This window comes from Aquila chrysaetos, chromosome 6 (assembly GCF_900496995.4).
Source record: "Aquila chrysaetos chrysaetos chromosome 6, bAquChr1.4, whole genome shotgun sequence".
Lineage (NCBI taxonomy): Eukaryota > Metazoa > Chordata > Aves > Accipitriformes > Accipitridae > Aquila > Aquila chrysaetos.
The window spans coordinates 8,175,653-8,193,746 of record NC_044009.1 but is presented as its reverse complement, the minus strand read 5'-3'; the positions used below and the strand labels follow the sequence as shown (position 1 = coordinate 8,193,746).

General features: G+C 58.7%; 2 protein-coding genes across 4 annotated transcripts; one reads left to right on the top strand and one right to left on the bottom strand.

Moving 5' to 3' along the window:
- Positions 1 to 37: 37 nt before the first annotated feature.
- On the top strand, positions 38 to 5,033 carry CLCNKA (chloride voltage-gated channel Ka). Of its 3 annotated transcripts, XM_030018708.2 has the most exons (19): positions 39 to 474; positions 576 to 704; positions 827 to 955; positions 1,055 to 1,194; positions 1,316 to 1,393; positions 1,494 to 1,572; positions 1,646 to 1,771; positions 1,894 to 1,978; positions 2,073 to 2,174; positions 2,609 to 2,693; positions 2,782 to 2,958; positions 3,047 to 3,116; positions 3,518 to 3,628; positions 3,721 to 3,934; positions 4,031 to 4,164; positions 4,240 to 4,331; positions 4,412 to 4,495; positions 4,631 to 4,717; positions 4,819 to 5,033. In XM_030018708.2, the coding sequence occupies exons 1-19, from the start codon at positions 366 to 368 to the stop codon at positions 4,855 to 4,857; spliced, it is 2,070 nt and encodes a 689-aa protein (XP_029874568.1). In that variant the 5' UTR covers positions 39 to 365; the 3' UTR covers positions 4,858 to 5,033. The 3 variants fall into 3 exon arrangements, with proteins under 3 accessions (XP_029874570.1, XP_029874568.1, XP_029874569.1); XM_030018710.2 differs by lacking the exon at positions 576 to 704 and having other exon boundaries at positions 38 to 474; XM_030018709.2 differs by lacking the exon at positions 2,073 to 2,174.
- Positions 5,034 to 6,899: 1,866 nt separating this feature from the next.
- Positions 6,900 to 17,712, bottom strand: EPHA2 (EPH receptor A2). Its single transcript, XM_041124378.1, has 17 exons — positions 16,920 to 17,712; positions 15,591 to 15,658; positions 14,171 to 14,834; positions 13,216 to 13,371; positions 12,785 to 13,117; positions 12,550 to 12,674; positions 12,042 to 12,201; positions 11,833 to 11,932; positions 11,664 to 11,719; positions 11,461 to 11,586; positions 11,189 to 11,371; positions 10,806 to 10,867; positions 10,466 to 10,675; positions 10,232 to 10,381; positions 9,929 to 10,122; positions 8,526 to 8,681; positions 6,900 to 7,590 (listed from the first exon to the last, which is right to left on the bottom strand). Exons 1-17 carry the CDS (start codon positions 17,452 to 17,454, stop codon positions 7,485 to 7,487), a joined length of 3,384 nt encoding a protein of 1,127 aa, XP_040980312.1. The 5' UTR covers positions 17,455 to 17,712; the 3' UTR covers positions 6,900 to 7,484.
- Positions 17,713 to 18,094: the final 382 nt, after the last annotated feature.

Below are 18,094 nucleotides of genomic sequence, written 5' to 3'. Positions count from 1 at the left end.
ATTTAGGTCTTGCGCCGGAGATGGTGGAAAATTTCCCCTCTCTGTCCCCCCCCTCCGCAACGCCGTGGAATGCGATGCCGGCGTTCCTGCCTATTATTAAGGAATAATAATGATAATTAATTAAAATACTTATTAAATACTCCCTGCCCCGGGATGTACTTGGGGATTGGGAGCTTGGAGGTGGCGGGGGTGGAGGCGGGGGGGAAACCCGGCTTGCTCCGGCCCGAGCGGGTCCGTCGGCTTTGTCAAGGTCGTTTTTAATGAGCTCATTTGCAAACTCAGTCCAGCAGCGGAGGCTGAGGCCGGAGGACTGGTAAGGAGGTGCCAAAAAAAGGGGGGGTCCTGTCCCCCAAAACATCCCTGGGATGGAGCGCCCCGTCCCCGGGGGGCTGCCGGGGGAGAAGGAGGAGGAGAGGGTGCTGGTGTCAGAGAAGAGCTGGAGACCCTGCCCCAAAGCCCGGAGGAGGCTCCGAGGTGAGACACCCACCCCCCCCAAAGAGGGGGGACCCTCGGGGGTGGGGGGTGGTTTTTTTGGGGGGGTCAGCACCCCATTGCCCTCTCCCACTGCCCTGCAGGGTGCCTGGAGCGGGTGAAGCAACAGCTTTTCCGCGTCGGAGAGGATTGGTATTTCCTGTTCATCCTGGGGGTCCTCATGGCCACCATCAGCTTCGTGATGGACCTCCTCGTTGTCAGGCTCTACGAGGGTAAATGAGGGGGTCCCGTGGGGAGGGGGGAGCTTCACATGGCATTTGGGGGTTCAACAAGGATGGGGGGAGTCTTTTTTGGGGGTGGGGGTGCTTCTCCCCTCCTGTCACTTCTTCTCCAGCCCACCGGTGGCTTTACCAAGAGGTCGGTGACATCTTGGTGCTCAAGTACCTCTCGTGGACCATGTACCCCATGGCACTGGCGGCCTTCTCCACTGGCTTCTCCCAAAGCATTACCCCATACTCAGGAGGTGAGCCGGCTGCACCCCAACCTCCCTTGCTCCCCAAAACTCCCGTCCCCACACCCTGTAGCAGGGGGACCCCTAAAATTTGGATCCCCCCTCCCCCAGGCTCTGGCATTCCGGAGCTGAAGACCATCCTGACCGGCGTGGTGCTGGAGGACTACCTGGCCATCCAAAATTTCGGAGCCAAGGTGGTGGGGTTGACCTGCACCCTGGCATCTGGCAGCACCGTTTTCCTTGGCAAAGTGGTAAGGGATCGATCTCCCGCCATCCCCGGTTCTCGGCATCGCTGGCGGTTTTGCTTGGTGCCGAGGTGATGGTGGCGGGGGGGAACGCTCAGCGCCGTGTCCCCCCCCACTCGGCACCCAGGGTCCCTTCGTCCACCTCTCCGCCATGGCTGCGGCATATTTGGGGAAGATGCGGACCTCGGTCACGAGGGAGTACGAGGTGGGGATGTCGTCCCCCCCCTGAAAATTAGGGGGTATTTTATTTTACACCCCCCCCCAAAATTGGGGTTATGACTAACACCACCCCCCCACCCCCCCAGAACAAATTCAAGCAGAACGAGATGCTGGTGGCAGCACAAGCCGTCGGGGTGGCCACGGTTTTCGGGGCACCCATCAGTGGTGAGGACCCCCCCCCACCCCACCCTGGGGACCCCCGAACCTCCCCCTAAAGTCCCCCCCCTCATTTTTCCAGGGGTGCTTTTCAGCATCGAGGTGATGGCCTCCCACTTTGCCGTGCGGGATTACTGGCGGGGCTTTTTTGCCGCGACCTGTGGCGCCTTCGTGTTTCGCCTCCTCGCTGTCTTCAACAGTGAACAAGGCAGGGCGGGAGGATGTGGCCCTTCCCCTTTACCCCCCCGCCCCGGGGGGGGGGCCCTGTAGCATTTTTGGAGTGCCCACCCCCAAAACCATGCACTCATTCCTCTACCACCCCTCCCCCAGATACCATCGCCGCTGTTTTTAAGAGCGACCTCAAGATTGATTTCCCCTTTGACCTGCTGGAGACTTTCTTTTTTGCAATTTTGGGGTAAGGAGGGCCCTGCCTGTACCCTTGCCTGTAACCCTGCCTGTACCCCTGCCTGTACCCTTGCCTGTACCCCTGCCTGCCCTCTCCTCCGCAGGGCTGTCTGCGGGCTCGTGGGCTGCGCCTACCTCTTCTGCCAGCGCTGGTTGCTGGCGGCTGTCAAGGAGAACCGGCTCACAGCCAAGCTGCTGGCCACTGAGTTCGTACTGGGCGTCTGTCTGTCTGCACCCTGCACCCTACGTGTCCGTGTGTCCACCCTGCCTGTTCGTGTGTACCCCGCCACGCACCCTGCGCACACTGCACCTCCACCCCAGGCACCCCGGGCGTCTGCGTGTCCACCTCGTGCATCCTGTGTATCAACCCCAAGCACCCTCGAGTGTCTGTGCGTCCACCCCGTGCACCTTGGGTGTCTGTGTGTCCGCCCCGTGCACCCTGCGTCTCCATATGTCCACTCCGGGCACCCTGCACATCCACCCCATGCACCCTGGGCGTCCGTGTGTCCACCCCATGCACCCTGGGCATCCATATGTCCGTTCCACCCACGGCTCCCCTGGTCGTCCATGGGCCCACCCCATGTACCCTGTCCGTCCGTCTGTCCCCACGCCCCCCAGCCCCACCTCTCCCCCCCTCCAGCAAGCCCGTCTACACGGTGCTGGTGGTGCTGCTCCTCGCCTCCATCACCTTCCCGCCCGGGCTGGGGCAGCTGATGGCCTCCAGGGTGAGTGGGGGGGCGGGCATGGGGCTCCCCAGGGCACCCCAGCACGTCCCAGCAGGTGCTCAGGATGTCTGTCTGTCTGTCCTTCCAGCTCACCATGAAGGAGTATCTCACCTCCCTCTTCGACAACCGTACTTGGGGTGTGCTGGTCCCCAACGCCTCCTCGGTGGCCAAACCCCCCGGCGTGGACCCTCAGGGGCTCTGGCAGGAATGGTACCACCCCTCCGCCACCATCTTCGGCACCTTGGCCTTCTTCCTGCTGATGAAGGTAGCTGTGCCAACCCCCCCCCCCCCGCCCCAGTCCCTATGTGTCCCCTCCCTGAGATGGTGTCCCCATGGGAATGATCCCACCCCAGTTCTGGATGCTGATCCTGGCCACCACCCTGCCCCTGCCTGCTGGTTACTTCATGCCCATCTTCATCTACGGTGAGTCTGGGCATCTGCTGGCATGGACCAAGGGGGGGGGAGCCAGCCCTGGAGGGGGGGTGGATGGGGGGGGGCAGCCAGCTCTAGGGGTCCATCCAGCCCTTGGGGGGGTGGGTAAAGGCGGGGCATCCAGCCCTTGGAGTGGGGGCTACAGGGGGTACATCCAGCCCTGGGGGAGGTGGTGATAAGGGTTGCATCTCCAGCCCTTGGAGGTGGTGGTACAGGGGTTGCCTCCAGCCCCAGGAGCGAGGTGGGGGGTCACATTCAGTCTCAGGGGGGGCTGCATCCAGCCCCAGGAGAGCCGCAGGAGGGTCATCACCTCCAGCGGCACCATTTTGGGGGGGGGGGGGGGGGCTGGGGTTTCCCCCCCCACGTTCCCCCGTCCCCCCCCCCCATTTTAGGAGCCACCATCGGGCGCTTGCTGGGGGAGACGGTCGCCCTGCTTTTCCCCCGGGGCCTCCGTTCAGAGGGGGACCCACACCACATCATCCCTGGCGGCTACGCCCTGGCCGGTGAGTTGGTGGGGAGGAGGGACACCCATGGGTGGAGGACACCCACCACCCATACACTGACCTCCCCCCTCCTCCCTGGGTCTCCACGACAGGCGCAGCTGCGTTTTCGGGCTCAGTGACCCACGCCATCTCCACGGCTTTACTGGTGTGTGAGGCCACCGGTCACCTGGGCCACGTCCTCCCCGTTGTCCTGGCTGTGCTGGTGGCTAATGCCATCACTCAAAAGCATCAACCATCCTTCTACGACGGCACCATCATCGTCAAGAAGCTGCCCTACCTACCTCGCATCCGCAGCCGGCACATGGCGTAAGGCTCTCCCTCCTCCCCCCCCGCCAATAACCCCATATTTGGGGGTTATTTGCTGTGAAATTATGGAAATTTGGGGGTTTTATGGGTCACCAGCTCCTACCAAGTGGTGGTGGAAGAGTTCATGGAGCGCCAGGTGGTGGCCTTGGCCAAGGGTGGTGGCTTCGAGGAGGTGCTGGTGGCCTTGGATGCCTCCGTCAATGCCGAATACCCTGTGGTGGAGAGTGCAGGTGGGATATATGGGGTATGGGGAGGGATCACTGTGACCGGGGGGGGACATCATCAGGCTTGTCCCTGTCCTCCAGGGTCACCCACGCTGGTGGGTACCGTCAGCAGAGCCCAGCTGGTCGCCTTCCTCCAGAGCCACAAGCATCCCCAGGCACCCTCAGGGGAGAAGGTAAATGGGGGGGTGAGTGCCCCACTGCACCCAAAAAAGCTGTTTTTCCACCCAAAAATTAACACATCATCTTCCCCAAGCTGACCACCATGGGGACGCTTGGGGACAACTGTGCCATCGAGCCCATCATGCTCCAGCTCTCGCCGTGGACCTCCCTGCACCAGGTTTGGGTGGAGGGGGAGACACGCATGTCCTGAGGGGGCTGGGACCCACCAACCCACCCCCAATTCTGTGTCACGGTGAGGGGACGCGGCAGGGGTGGCTTTGTCCCCACGCATCCCCATTGTCACCTCCCCAAGGCCCATCACCTCTTTGAGCTGCTGAAGCTGCAGCGCATCTTCGTCACTCGCTTCGGGGAGCTGGTGGGAGCCGTCAGCCGGGTGGAGGTGAGGGGGGGGGGACGGACAAGGGGGTCACAAAGGGGGGGATAAGTGGGGGGGACAAGGAGGGGACAAGCCCCCATCCCACCTCCTCTGTCCCCTTGCAGCTGCGAAGAGCGATTGAGGAGCTCACCAACCCCAAGTGATGACTTTTGGGGACCTCAAGGGACCCCTCTCCAGGGATGTCACCCATGGCAAGACTGGGGGTCCTGACCCCCCCAGGTGATGTGGGTCCCCCCCTCCCTGGGGGAACCCATGCGTCCGGGCTGGGGCGGGGAGCGGTTCTCCAGCAAAGTATGCTTTTGCATTAAATATATCAATCCATCAATGCTTCCTCTTCTTCCTCCTCCTCCTCCCACCCCACAACCTTCATTTTGGGGGGGTCACCCCCCCCATACCCCACAGCAGCGCTCAAAGCCCCCAAATCACCTCAAAACTGTACCCAGCCCCAGGACATGCACCGAAGTGCCCCAGTCTCTGCGACCATCCCCCCCACAGACCCCGCCCCCTATAATTACTGGCACATAATTATCCTTAATTATTGCAATTAATAAGAGTGGCAGGTGTTTGGTGAACCCAAGATCCTGGGGGAAATTGGGGGGGGGGGTGAGCCCCCCCCGGCTCTTTGGTGCCCCCCCCCCCCCAAACTGGGGCGCAGCGTTTTTGGGGGGGAGCGGAGGGTGCGGTGGACGCTAACGAAGATGTAATTAAACCTGCCTGGGTAATTAAGCACGGCGGGGCAGGTTGGGTGAGGCGGGCATGCCCAGGCTCAGCCGGAGGAGAGGTGAAGCGGGGTCAGCGCCAGGGAGACACCCCAAAAGCGGGGCAGGCGATGGGAGAGGCACTGGGACGGGTGCTGGGACGGGTGCTGGGGTGGGGGTGAGGCTGCTGGGAGCAGGGACGGGCTGCAGCACCCATGTGCTCCATGGAGGGTGCTCAGTGGGGTGAGGGTGCTTGTAGGTGATGGGACCACAGCACCCGCGTCACTGGGGAAGGATGCTCAGTGGGGTATGGGGACCACAGCACCCGTATCACCCATGCTGGGAGCTCAGTGGGGTGAGGGGACCATGGGGCGGGGGTCCGCAGCACCCACATTGCCCATGGAGGGTGCTTGGTGGGGTGAGGGTGCTCCTAGGGTGATGGGACCACAACACCCACGTCACTTGGGGAGGATGCTCACTCATGCCCCATTCATGGGGACTGTAGCACCCACAGCACCCATATCCCCTTCCCTGGCTGTCACCCCATGCCTGCTCCCATGGGGATTGGGCCAGGAGTTTGCTGGAACCGAGCCAGGCACCGGGATGGCAGCAGCGGGGGTGCCCTGCTTACCCCATGCCTCAGTTTCCCCATCACCCTCATCCGGCCCCGCCATAGCCAAACAGAGATAAGGTGCTGCTGGGTGCTGCCGCGCACCCAAATCCGGTGTGAGTGTCCCCCCCCCATCTCGGCAGTTCCTCACTGGGCGCTGCTGGACTTTGAGCCGGGACTGAGGGCGGTGGCAGGGCTGAGACTGGCAAACTCGTGTCATGCATGGGGCTTGAGACCAGCAAATTTGTGCCATGCATAGGGCATCCACAGGCCCGAACGCCCCAAAACAGGGTGAAAACCACCCAAACGGCAGCTTTTGCAGCAAGATGCTCGTCCCCCTTAAACCACCACTCCCCCCGCCCCGTTTTTTATGGTTTTGGGCAGAAAAAAACCCTTTTTCCGGCTTTTTTCTACCCAGTTATTTGCAGGCACCGGGCAGCCGGCCCCGCTGCTGCCGTGGCTTGGGTTTGGCTTTGGGGGAGCAGCGGGTGATGAAAAGGCCAAATTCCTCGTGGGTTTTGCCGAGGAAAAGAGGCCCCGCATGGGAAACGTTCCTTGAGGTGTGTGCAACCCCTCAAAAATGCCCTTAAAAAAAACCCTTTAAAGAAAACCTTAAAACCCCTTAAAAAATCCTTAAAAACCCTTTTAAACCCCCCTAACTCCCCTTACAAGCCCCTAAACTGCCTTAAAACTCCTTAAAAAAACCCTTAAACTCTTTAAAAAGTCCTTAAAACTCCTTTAAAACCCCTTAAAACCAGGGGGAAAAGCCCCCCATCCCTCTCTGCCCCCCAAATTCCTGCAATCACTGCAAGCCAGTGAGAAACAACAATATTGTAGAAAACAAAAAAGCACATTTTTATTCAAATCAAAACCCCATGAAAATCCCCCAAACCCCTGAAAATCCATGAAAAAAAAGGAAAAAAAAAAAGGGATCCGGGTTTTTTTTTTTCTTAATTTTTCCCCTTTTTGCTCTCCCGAATCTGACACGACCTTTGCTTCCTCGCAATAAATATACAAAAATAGAATAAATTAGGTTAAAAAATAAAAGGAAAAGGTAACACTGGCAGATCAGCGTTAAAGGGGAAAATAAAACCACTCAAAAACCCGGTGGGAGAGGAATAAATAGGGAGAAAAAAGCAAAAATAAGCCAGTTTTGGGGCTGAGCCCCCCCTTTTTTTTTCTTGAAATGTGGGGGGAAAAAAAAAGAGGACCCCCCCAACACCTCCTCTAGCCCAAAATGAGCTTGAAATTTAATTTTCATAATTTTTTTTTTTTTTGGGGGGGGAAGGATGGGGGTGACACCCATTTCATCCCCAACCCCAGGGATAATATTAATAATAATACTATAAAAAACCCTTAATAATAATAAAAATAATAAATAAACCCCTCAGGGAGGAGGGGGGGGGAGGGGGGTGTCTTCATTTGGTTGCTTTCAAGTATTTTGGGGAGTGCAGGGGGAGGGTTAAATGGGGACCCCCCCAGCGCCGACCTGCTCCTGCAGCCCCAGCAGGCTGTAGGCGATGCGCTTCTGGTGCCCTGGCAAACGCACCCCGATTTTCTTGATGTCGCTGGAAATAAACAGGGGGGAGAAAATAAAATATAAGGATTATTGGGGTGGAAAGAGCCTAAAAAGGGTCCAGGTGGGAATGGGGTTTGGTGGGGGAGGAGCATCCCCCAGGGATGGATCCAGGCCTGAGCATCCCCTGGGACCGGATCCAGTCCCAACCCCCCTCCCTGCTTTTGGGGGACCCATCACCGCCGCCTCCCCCCACAACTGGGCCATTCCCAGGCGACTGAAAGCTGGACACAGCTCATCCCGACCTCTCCGGCCGGATCCTGGCCAGGGAATGTCTAATTTTATCCTGTCCCCTCGGGCCAACAACGCCAACGCCACGGAAGCGGTTTCCTTTCCCAGCACGTCCCTGTCCCCATGGGAGCTGGAGGGGATGGTGTGGGGACACCAAGGGGACACACCATAGGCACAGCATGGGGATGGTATGGGGACACCATGGGAATATCAAGGGGACAGCATGGGGAGACCATAGGGACAGTATGGGGACACCATGGGGACAGTATGAGGATACCGTGGGGACAGCATGGGGACACCACAGGGATAGTATGAGGATACCATAGGGACAGCATGGGGACACCAAGGATACAGTATGGGGACAGTATGGGGACACCACAGGGACAGTATGAGGATACCATAGGGACACCATGGGGACAGTATGAGGATACCGTAGGGACACCATGGGGACAGTATGGAGAACCATGGGGACACCAAGGATACAGTATGGGGACAGCATGGGGACAGCATGGGGACACCATGGAGACACCACGGAGACACCACGGAGACACCATGGACACAGTAGGAGGATACCATGGGGACAGTATGGGGACACCAAGGATACAGTATGGGAACATTCTGGGGTCAGTATGAGGACACCATGGGGACAGTATGAGGACGCCATGGGGACAGCATGGGGATAGTATGGGGACTCACTCGGCGGTCATCTGCAGGACCTTCTCGATGGTGCTGTAGCCCGAGGCCATGAAGTGCTCTGTGTACTGGGGCATCCTGATGGACTCCAGCCACTCGGGGACGGAGCGGAAGGGGACGCCTTCCGAGCCACTGGTGCTGGGCAGGCGGATGGACACCCTGAGGGGGGGGACACGGGGTGATGGGGGTGAGAAACGGGGCGGCAATAGGGGGATGCAAAAATGGTGCAGAAATGGAGGGTGCAAAAATAGGTGTGACCATGGAAGGATGCAAAAAATGAGGCAGAAATGAAACGATGCAAAAAAAAAAGATGCAGAAATGCAAAGATGCAAAAAGTGATGCAAAAATGGAAGGATGCAAAAAGTAATGCAGAAATGGAAGTATGTAAAAATAATGCAAAAATTGAAAGATGGAAGAAATGGTGCACAAATTGAAGGATGCAAAAAGTGATGCAAAAATAGAGAGGCAAAAAACCCAAAAAGCACAAATGCAAAAAAGCAACACTTAAATGTTCAGGCTGTGGAGATGCCTAAAACAACCCCCAAATGCAAAGATGCAAAAAGTAATGGCAAAAGCCCAATGCAAAACAGAATGCAGGAAAGCAAAAGTATAACACAAATAGCGCAAAAAAAAAGGCGAGAGGCGATGCGAAAATGCCCAGTTGTAAAAAAGAACACAGAGATGTGAAGATGCAAAGAGTAATGCAAAAAGTAGAAATGCAAAAAACGAGGCAAGGATGCTAAAAAGCAAGAAACAATGCGAAAATGCCAAAGGGAAAAAAAAGCTAAAATGCGCAGATGCAAAGAAGCGGAAAAGAGCACAAGAATACAAAACCAATTAAAAAAATGCAAAGATGTAGAAAAGAATGCAAGAATACAAAATAGCAAAATCAGTTAAAGAAAAGCACAGATGCAAAGAAGCATGCAAGAATGCAGAGATGCAGAAAGCAATGCAAGAATGCAAAGGTGCAAGAAGCAATGCGAGAATGCAAAACTCCAAAACCAACGAAAAAATGCAAAGATGAAAAAAAAGGAGTGCAGGGATGCCAAGATGCAAAAGAGCATGCAAGAATGCAAAGGTGCAAGAATGCAGAGAGGCAAAAAGCAGTCAAAGAATGCAAAGAAGCAATAAAGAAGTGCAAGAATGCAGAGATGCAAAAACCAACACAAAAAAGCAGAGATGCAAAAAGCAGTGCAAGAATGCCAAGATGCAAAAAGGAGCGCAAGAATGCAAACCTGCAAAAAATGATGCAAAAAAAATGCAAAGGTGCAAAAAGCAATGCAAAAAAAAAAAAGCGCAAAGGTGCACATGAGCATGCAAGAGTGCAATACTGCAAATTGCAACCCCCTTCCTTACCCCCCCCCCCCCCCCCACTTTGCCCTGTCCCATCTCTCTCCGTAGCTCACCGGGGGTCAAAGTCCGCCAATGCCTTGAGGGACTCGGGGGCGCGGATGAGCTTGTCGAGGATGCTGACGATATCGGCAAACTTGGGGCGCCGGCTGCGCTCCTGCTGCCAGCATTGCATCATCAGCTGGTAGATGGCGGAGGGACAATCTAGGGGAGCGGGGAGGCGGAAGCCCTCGTTGATGGCTTTCATCACCTACGAGGAGGAGAAGGAGGTTGAGTGGTGCTCGTCCCCAAAAAAGCTGTTCATTTGCAAGAACACCCCCCCCCCAAAAAATTGGTGGTGGAGGAGGGTGGCTGCTCACCTCGTGGTTTGAGAGCTCCCAGTATGGTCGCTCACCGTAAGACATCACCTCCCACATGACGATGCCGTAGCTCCAGACGTCGCTGGCGGAGGTGAACTTGCGGTAGGAGATGGCTTCGGGTGCCGTCCAACGGATGGGGATCTTCCCTCCCTGTGGCAACACTGGGGTGAACCCTGCACCCCCCCAAAAACACATCCCCACCATGGCCAACCACCCCACCTTAGTGGCACTTACGCTGGTGGTGTAGGTGGCTTCAGGGTCATCTTCCAACACCCTTGAAAGCCCAAAATCGGACACCTTGCACACCAGGTTGCTGTTCACCAAGATGTTCCGGGCGGCCAGATCCCGGTGGACATAATTCATGTTGGCCAAGTACTTCATGCCGGCGGCAATGCCCCTCAACATCCCCACCAGCTGGATGACGCCAAATTCCCCCTCTTTTTCCTGGGAAAAGGGGAGAAGCCGGCCTCGAATCTGCCTCTCGTCCTACCTCCCGTGGTGGGTTTTGGTGGTTCCATCACCCGGTAATCCTTGCCCAGGGTGGGGGGACATGTTGCCACCATGCTTCACCTACCCGTAGGAATTTATCCAGCGCACCATTCTCCATGTACTCTGTGATGATCATGAAGGGCTTGTCTGTATAAACAAAAGATCCCAAATGAGTCAAAAAAACCCCCAACCCCCCCAACCCTCCCCCAAATTCCCCCCAACTCCCCCCAAGATCCCATTCCCCCAAAAAAACCCAACCCCAAAAGCTCCCAGCCCCGCAAAAAACCCAACAAATCCCCCCCCCAAAAAAACCCAAACCAACCCCCAATCCCCTCCAGACCTCCCCAAAAAACCCCAAAGACCCCCCCCCATCATTGCTCAAAACGCCCTATTTTTATCTAGCATTTTTTTGGGGTGTTCCGCAGGGAAATTGGGGTTTGGGGGGGGGGGGCGATGGGGGACACTTACACTTGGAGACAACCCCTTCCAGGCGAATGATGTTGTGGTGGCAGAACTGGCCCATGATGGTGGCTTCGCTCAAGAAGTCCACCCGTTGCTTCTCCGTGTAGCCCACCTTCAAGGTCTTGATGGCCACCGGCACCTCCTTCTTACCGCGCTTTAGGGTGCCCTTGTAGACCTCCCCAAATTCACCTGCTCGGAGGAAGGGGGGGATGTTTAACCTCCCACCCTGGTTCAATTTTGGGGTGTCTTCAGAGTGACGAAGCCACCTGAGGACCTACCGGCACCGATGACCTTCTGGCGGGTGATGGAGGATGGAGGGATCTCGGTGGTGAACTTGAGCATGGCTTGGTTGGGGTCTTCATAGGTGTGTGGGTCAACGTAGGTCTTGAGGGGCTTCAGCTGGTCTGTGGGGTGCCAGGGGGGGTCAGCACCCATGTCACTCCCCACCCATCCCCGTTGACTCCACTGTCATATCGCTCACCTGACTTGGAGAAGTAGACATCCTCAGCGGACTGGCGTGGCCGTGACCTCCTCCTCCTGTGGAAAAGCAGCATTTTGCACCCCAAAATCACCCCTTGCCCATCTTTGGTCGTGGAAAAATGGTATTTTGGGGTTTTGGGGGGATTTTGTGTGTGGGGGTATCTCCTTACCGCCGGAGAACGTAGAGGAGAACAGCCAAGAGGAGGAGGACGAAGAAGACACCAGCAACGGAGCCGCTGATGACGGCGGTGGATGCCATGGCCTCAGCGCCTGTGGGGACGATTCAGGGACAGGGGGTGTTGGGGTGAACCATGCACCTCCTCGACCCCCCCCCCAAAATCCTGCCCTCCCTTCCCCCCTCCGTCCCCGAGATCCTCACCCTCAGGCAGGGTCTCGAACTCATGCTGGGGGCTGTAGGCACCGTGGCCATCCTGGGTAAGCGCCTGGACCCGCACCACATAGGCGGTGGCAGGGGACAACTTGGGGAGGGTGACAGAGGTGCCCTCGCAGCGCAGCACCGAGTAGCTGTTCTCGTCCACCTGGGGACATGGGTGGGGTGAGATGGGTGGGGGCAAGGATGGAGATGACATGGATGGAGGTGACACAGACAGAGGGGTGACATGGATGGAGGGGACATGGATGTGGGCAAGGATGGAGGTGACACGGATGGAGGGGTGACATGAATGGAGGTGACATGGATGTGGGCAAGGATGGAGGTGACGTGGATGGAAGGGTGACACGGATGGAGGTGACATGGATGGAAGGGTGACATGGACGGAGGTGACATGGATGGGGGCAAGGATAGGGGGGGAGATGGATGGGGGACACGTGTGGGTGGAGGTGATGGATTTGGGGGTGGTGGGCTGAAGCTGTGACAATGGACGGACCTTCTTGCTGTAGGTGACCTCGTACTTCCAGACCCGACTCTGCTGCCGCGGTGGCACCGTCCAGGAGAGGACCAAGCTGGTGGCCGTCCGTCCATCCAGGCTCACCGATGTCACTCGGGGTGGCTCTGCCATGAGGACAGGGATATCACGGAGGTGTCCCCACGAGGGACAGGGACATCATGGAGGTGTCCCCAATGGGGGAGGCAAGGTGTGGGAGATGCTGGTGGCCCCTTACCTGTCTGGTTGACACTGATGGTGGTGGTGGCCACGCTACGGTGATGGCTGTAGGTTGACACCCCGTTCCGGGCTTCGACGGTGAAGGTGTAGTTGACGTGTGGCTCCAGGTCGGTGACGGTGACCCCCGTCCCTGTCAACCCCCGGGGGGTCTGCGAATAGCGGACCCCCCCATCACAGGGACGGCACTCCCCGCTCTCCGGCCAGCACTGCTCGCAGGTGATGCTGTAGGTGACATCCCCACGGCCACCCGGGTCGGCGGGGGGTGACCAACGTAGCTGCACCGTGGCCCCCAGCCCCACGGCCGTGACGCCTTGTGGGGGCGAGGGGGGACCTGGGGAGAGGGGACATGGGACAGAGAGCAGAGAGGGGGGTCAGGGGGGGATGGCCGCACGTTGCCTCAGTTTCCACCCCCCCAAAAAGGTAACTTACGGGTGCAGGGGTCGGCGGGGGGGTCGGCGGGGGCGCGGAAGAAGCCGTCCTGGCAGGGGCAGGCAGCGGCGGCGGCAGGGGAGGGCAGGGTGTGGGGCGGGCAGGGCTGGCAGCCGCTCAGGGACACTGTGGCCTTGAAGGAGCCGGGGGGACAAGCTGGGGGGGCACACACACACAGCGACACCGGTGAGACCCCAAATACCCCTTCTCTACCCACAGCATCCTCACCCAGGCGGGTTTGGGGGGGGGGGGGGGAGGCATCACACCCCCCCCAAGCACCCAGAGTGGGTATTTTAGGGTATTTCACCTTATTTTGCAGCTTCTTTATTATTGGGACCCCACCCCCCCGCCAGCTCGCCCATCTCCTGGCTGAGGCCTGCCACACTCGCTGCACTAGTGATGCTCAAGGGTGACAATCCAGGGCAGGGGGTTTTGGTGCCGCCACCTCATTCCTCCAACCCAGAGCAGGGATTTTAGGGTATTTCACCTTATTTTGCAGTTTTTGTGCCCCACAGGGGGGACAGGACCCCTCCCTACCAGCCCACCTCTCACCTGGCTGAGCCCTGCTGCACTCACTGCACTAGTGATGCTCAAGGTTGAGGATCCAGGATGGGGAATTTTGGGGCTAACACCTCATTGCTCTGACCCAGATTGGGGATTTTAGGGTATTTCACTTTATTTTTGTAGCTTCTATTATTATTGGAGCCCCCCCGCCCTGGCCCCAGCCCACCCTTTTCCCAGCTGAGCCCTGCCCGCTTCTGCACTAGTGATGCCCAAGGTTGAGGATCCAGGATGAGGAATTTTGGAGCCAACACCTCATTTCTCCGCCACCCCTTTCTATCCCCTGGCATGCACTGAGCAGGTGTGTCCTCAGCCCCCCCAAAATCCCCCCAGCCACAGCACCTCATGCCCCCTCCACCCCCATCCCAATTTACCCCCTAGCCCCAAGCGCTACCTTGGCAACTCTCTCCCACTTTCTCGTAGCCGGCCCGGCACAGGCACTCCCCGATGGGTACCAACCACTCGCCGTCGGCGTTGCAATGCAGCGCCGGAGCTTGGTCGGCCACTGCCTCTTCCACGCACGTTCCCTGCACCTTGGCCAAGGTCTGCGAATCGACGCCGGCCACCGTTTCGGGGAAACGAGCCATACCCCGTAAAACAGCCGGGCATCTCTTGTAATAAATCCGAACAGAAAGCAATGCCACGCAAGCTCCCAAATCCTGGAAAGCCAAGTAAAAACCTTTCCGACGGAGTGGTCCCACCGATCGGACCTCAACGTTGAGTTTAACGTTCCGGGAAGCAAAATCATCCTGGACAGTGATTTCATCTGGAGCGATGGTGTCAATCTTCTTGAATTGTCTCTTCTGGAAGTTGGTGCCGTAATCCACGTCGGATTCGGCGTAGTAGAGGTTGAAGGTCTCCTTGCAAGAGCCGCCACCGGCGGTGGGGAAGCTGTTGCAGTCGCGGACGGTGAATTGGAGTTCGATGAAGATGCGTTGGGCCACCCCGCGGTAGATCCAGTTGGTGCGTAGCCAGTTCTCCTGCTCACCCTCCAGCACGTTGCACACCGAGTAGATGTAGATCAAGGAGTCGTTCAGCACGTTCTGCAGCAGGTCCCACTGCCCCCCCCCCAAAAGAGAGAAATGGGGGTTATGGGGGGGAGAGACTGAAGCAGGGTGGGCGGTGGATCCTGATCCCCGTGGATGCACTTGTCTTCATCCCCGTGGATGTCCCTGCCTCCATCCCCATGGGTGTCCCTGTCCCCATGGAGGTCTCCAACCCTATCCCGATGGAGGTCCCCATCCCAATGAATGTCCCCAACCCCATGGATGCCCCTATGCCCATCCCCATGGAAGTCCCCATCCCCATGGATATCCCCAACCCAGTCCCCATGGATGTCCCCATCCCAATGGATGCCCCCATCTCCATGGGTGACTCCACCCCCATTCCCATGGAGGTCCCCATCTCCATGGGTGTCCCAATCCCCTTGCAGGTCCCCATCCCCACTGAGGTCCCCACCCCCTGGAGGTCCCTGTTCCCGTCCCCATGGAGGTCGCCATCCCCATGGATATCCCCAACCCTGTCCCCATGGATGTCCCAATCCCGATGGAGGTCCGCATCCCCATGGCTGCCCCCATGCCCATCCCCATGGAGGTCCTCATCCCAATGGATGCCCCCATCCCCATCCCCACGGAGCTCCACCATGGATGTCCCAATCCCCATCCCCATGGATGGCCCCATCCCCATTCCCATGGAGCTCCACCATGGATGTCCCAATCCCCATCCCCATGGATGCCCCTGTCCCCATCCCTGGTGTGGGCTCTCGGGGCAGTGCTGGCCAGCAGGGCTGGATGCCTGGGTCCGTGGGTGCTCACCCCTTTGCCGTAGGGCTGGGTGAGCCATCCCAGCTCTCCCTGCGCTTTGGCGAAGTCCAGCAGGACCACTGTGGGGAGAGGAGAGGGGGGTTACTGGGGTGAGTATGAAGCCTGGGAGATGCCACCAGGACCCACAGATGGCCCCAGGACCTGCAGGTGCCACCAATACACTCCTTAGACCCATGGATGTCCCTGGGACTCACAGATGCCCCCAAGGACCAGTGGATGCCTCTGGGACCCACAGATGTCCCCCAGGACCCATGGATGTCGCCCAGGACCCATGGATATCCCTGGGACCCACGGATGTCCCCAGGACCCATGGATGTCCCCGGGACACACGGATGTCTCTGAGACCCACAGATGTCCCCCAGGACCCACAGATGTCCCTGGAACTCACGGATACCCCCCGGATCCACAGATGTCCCCAGGACTCACGGATACCCCCCGGATCCACAGATGTCCCCAGGACCCATGGATGCCCCCAGGATGCATGGATGTCTCTGGGACCCACGGATGTCCCCCAGGACCCATGGATGTCCTCAGGACCCATGTGTATATCCCTGGGACCCATGGATGTCCCCAGGACACACGGATGTCTCTGAGACCCACGGATGTCCCCCAGGACCCACAGATGTCCCTGGGACTCACGGATACCCCCCGGATCCACAGATGTCCCCAGGACCCATGGATGTCCCCAGGATGCACGGATGTCCCCCAGGACCCATGGATGTCCTCAGGACCCATGTGTATATCCCTGGGACCCATGGATGTCCCCAGGACCCACGGATGTCCCCAGGATATGCAAACACTCCCGGGACCCCCAGATAGCCCCAGGACCCACGGATGTCCCTTGGACCCAAGGATACCCCCAGTCCCAACAGATTCCCCCGGGACCCCCACGAGAAGAGCCCCAGGCATCCCCACCAAAAGAGGGGAAACCGAGGCAGAGCTCTGCACGGTGCCGAGGCTGGGCAGACCTGCTGAGGCATGTCGGCCGCCCCAGCGAGGGCGGTGGCCAGATCCAGCGCCCGGGAGAGGAAGAGGAGGCCGCCGAGGGCTGGGAGGGAAGCGCTGACGGGTGGCCCCCCCCCTCCTCGGTGAATCACCCCCCAGGAATGCGCCCGGACGCCCGGGTTCACGCTGGCGGGATGGGTCCCAACGGGGTGGGGGAGTTTCGGGGAAGGATGCCCCCCTGCCCCCCGACCCCGCCAACCGCCTCCACTGAGAACAGGCGAGCTTGTGACATGCCCCAAGAGGGTAAAGTCTGGGGGGGAACCCCAAGAACCTGGTCGGAGGGAGGCACACGTGGTTCCGTCGTCCCCCCCCCACCGTGCCTGGGGTCAGGAAGGATGCAGGAGCGGATATCCCGGCTTTCCTGCGGCTGGAAATCCCCCCACATGCCTTCGGAGAGCGGAAAGCCGGCAGAAGGCTGGCGCGTGAGCTGAGCTGGTGGGTTCTCTGTGGGGTGTCCCCCCCAGGGCCATGGCGGGGGTGAGTCAGGGAAGAAACCTGGGGCTGTGGCTGTTGAGTCAAGGGGTGCAGCACCCAAGGGTGCACCCACGCCTGGGGCCACTGGTGCTATTGGCACCTCCGGTGCCATCGTCGTCTGCACCCCCATCCCCAATGCCACCCGCACCCCCTCTGCCATTGCTATTGCCATCACCATCGTCATCATCACCACCATCAATGTCTCCATTGCCATCATCAACACAGCCATGGCCATCACCACCACCATCTCCAGCGCCATCAACACCTCCGGCACCATCATCAACATGGCCATCGTCATCAACATGGCCATCACCACCACCATCTCCAGCATCAACACCTCCGGCGCCATCATCAACATGGCCACTGCCATCACCATCTGCAGCCCCTACAACATTCTCACCTTCCTCATCCATACCTACGTTGCCATCTTCATCTCCACCTCCAACCCCACCACCATCCCTGCCTGCATCTGCAGCCCCGTTGCCATCTGCACCACCATCCCCATGACCATCTGCAGCCCCTGCACCGCTGCTGTCACTCTCCCCACCTGCATCAGCACTGCTTTTGCAATCACCACCATCACCACCATAACCACCATCACCATCACCATCATCACCACCGCACTGCACCTCTGCATCCCCGTCCCATCCCTGGCTGCAGCCTTGTCCCATCCCCAACTTCATTTTCAACCCCATCCCTGTCCTGTCCTATCCCCATCCCATCACAATCCCCATCCCATCCCCATCCTCATCCCGATCCCAGTCCCCCCCTTCGGATGCACCCCTCCCCCCCTTAACCCCCCCCCTCGGGGACACCCCAAACCTCAGGCAGGCAGTGCAGGATCCCACCGGGGCACCCAGCACCACCCAACCTCCCCATCCCATTGGATTTCACCCTTTCCAAACGATGGGAAGCAACGTCCCCCTCCAACCCCCCCCAAATCCCACTGCTCTCCCAACACTTTCCCCTTTTTTGCACTTTTTTGACCCCAAAATTCTGATATCCCCAAGGATCCC

Coding starts and splice junctions, on each gene's coding strand:
- CLCNKA (XM_030018708.2), top strand. CDS start 366: ATGGAGCGCCCCGTCCCCGGGGGGCTGCCGGGGGAGAAGGAGGAGGAG. Junction 2,959..3,046: donor CCTTCTTCCTGCTGATGAAG/GTAGCTGTGCCA, acceptor ATCCCACCCCAG/TTCTGGATGCTGATCCTGGC. Junction 4,165..4,239: donor CCCTGTGGTGGAGAGTGCAG/GTGGGATATATG, acceptor CCTGTCCTCCAG/GGTCACCCACGCTGGTGGGT.
- EPHA2 (XM_041124378.1), bottom strand. CDS start 17,454: ATGGTGATGGCAGTGGCCATGTTGATGATGGCGCCGGAGGTGTTGATG. Junction 11,372..11,460: donor CCAGAAGGTCATCGGTGCCG/GTAGGTCCTCAG, acceptor TCCTCCGAGCAG/GTGAATTTGGGGAGGTCTAC. Junction 10,676..10,805: donor CGCTGGATAAATTCCTACGG/GTAGGTGAAGCA, acceptor CCCTTTTCCCAG/GAAAAAGAGGGGGAATTTGG.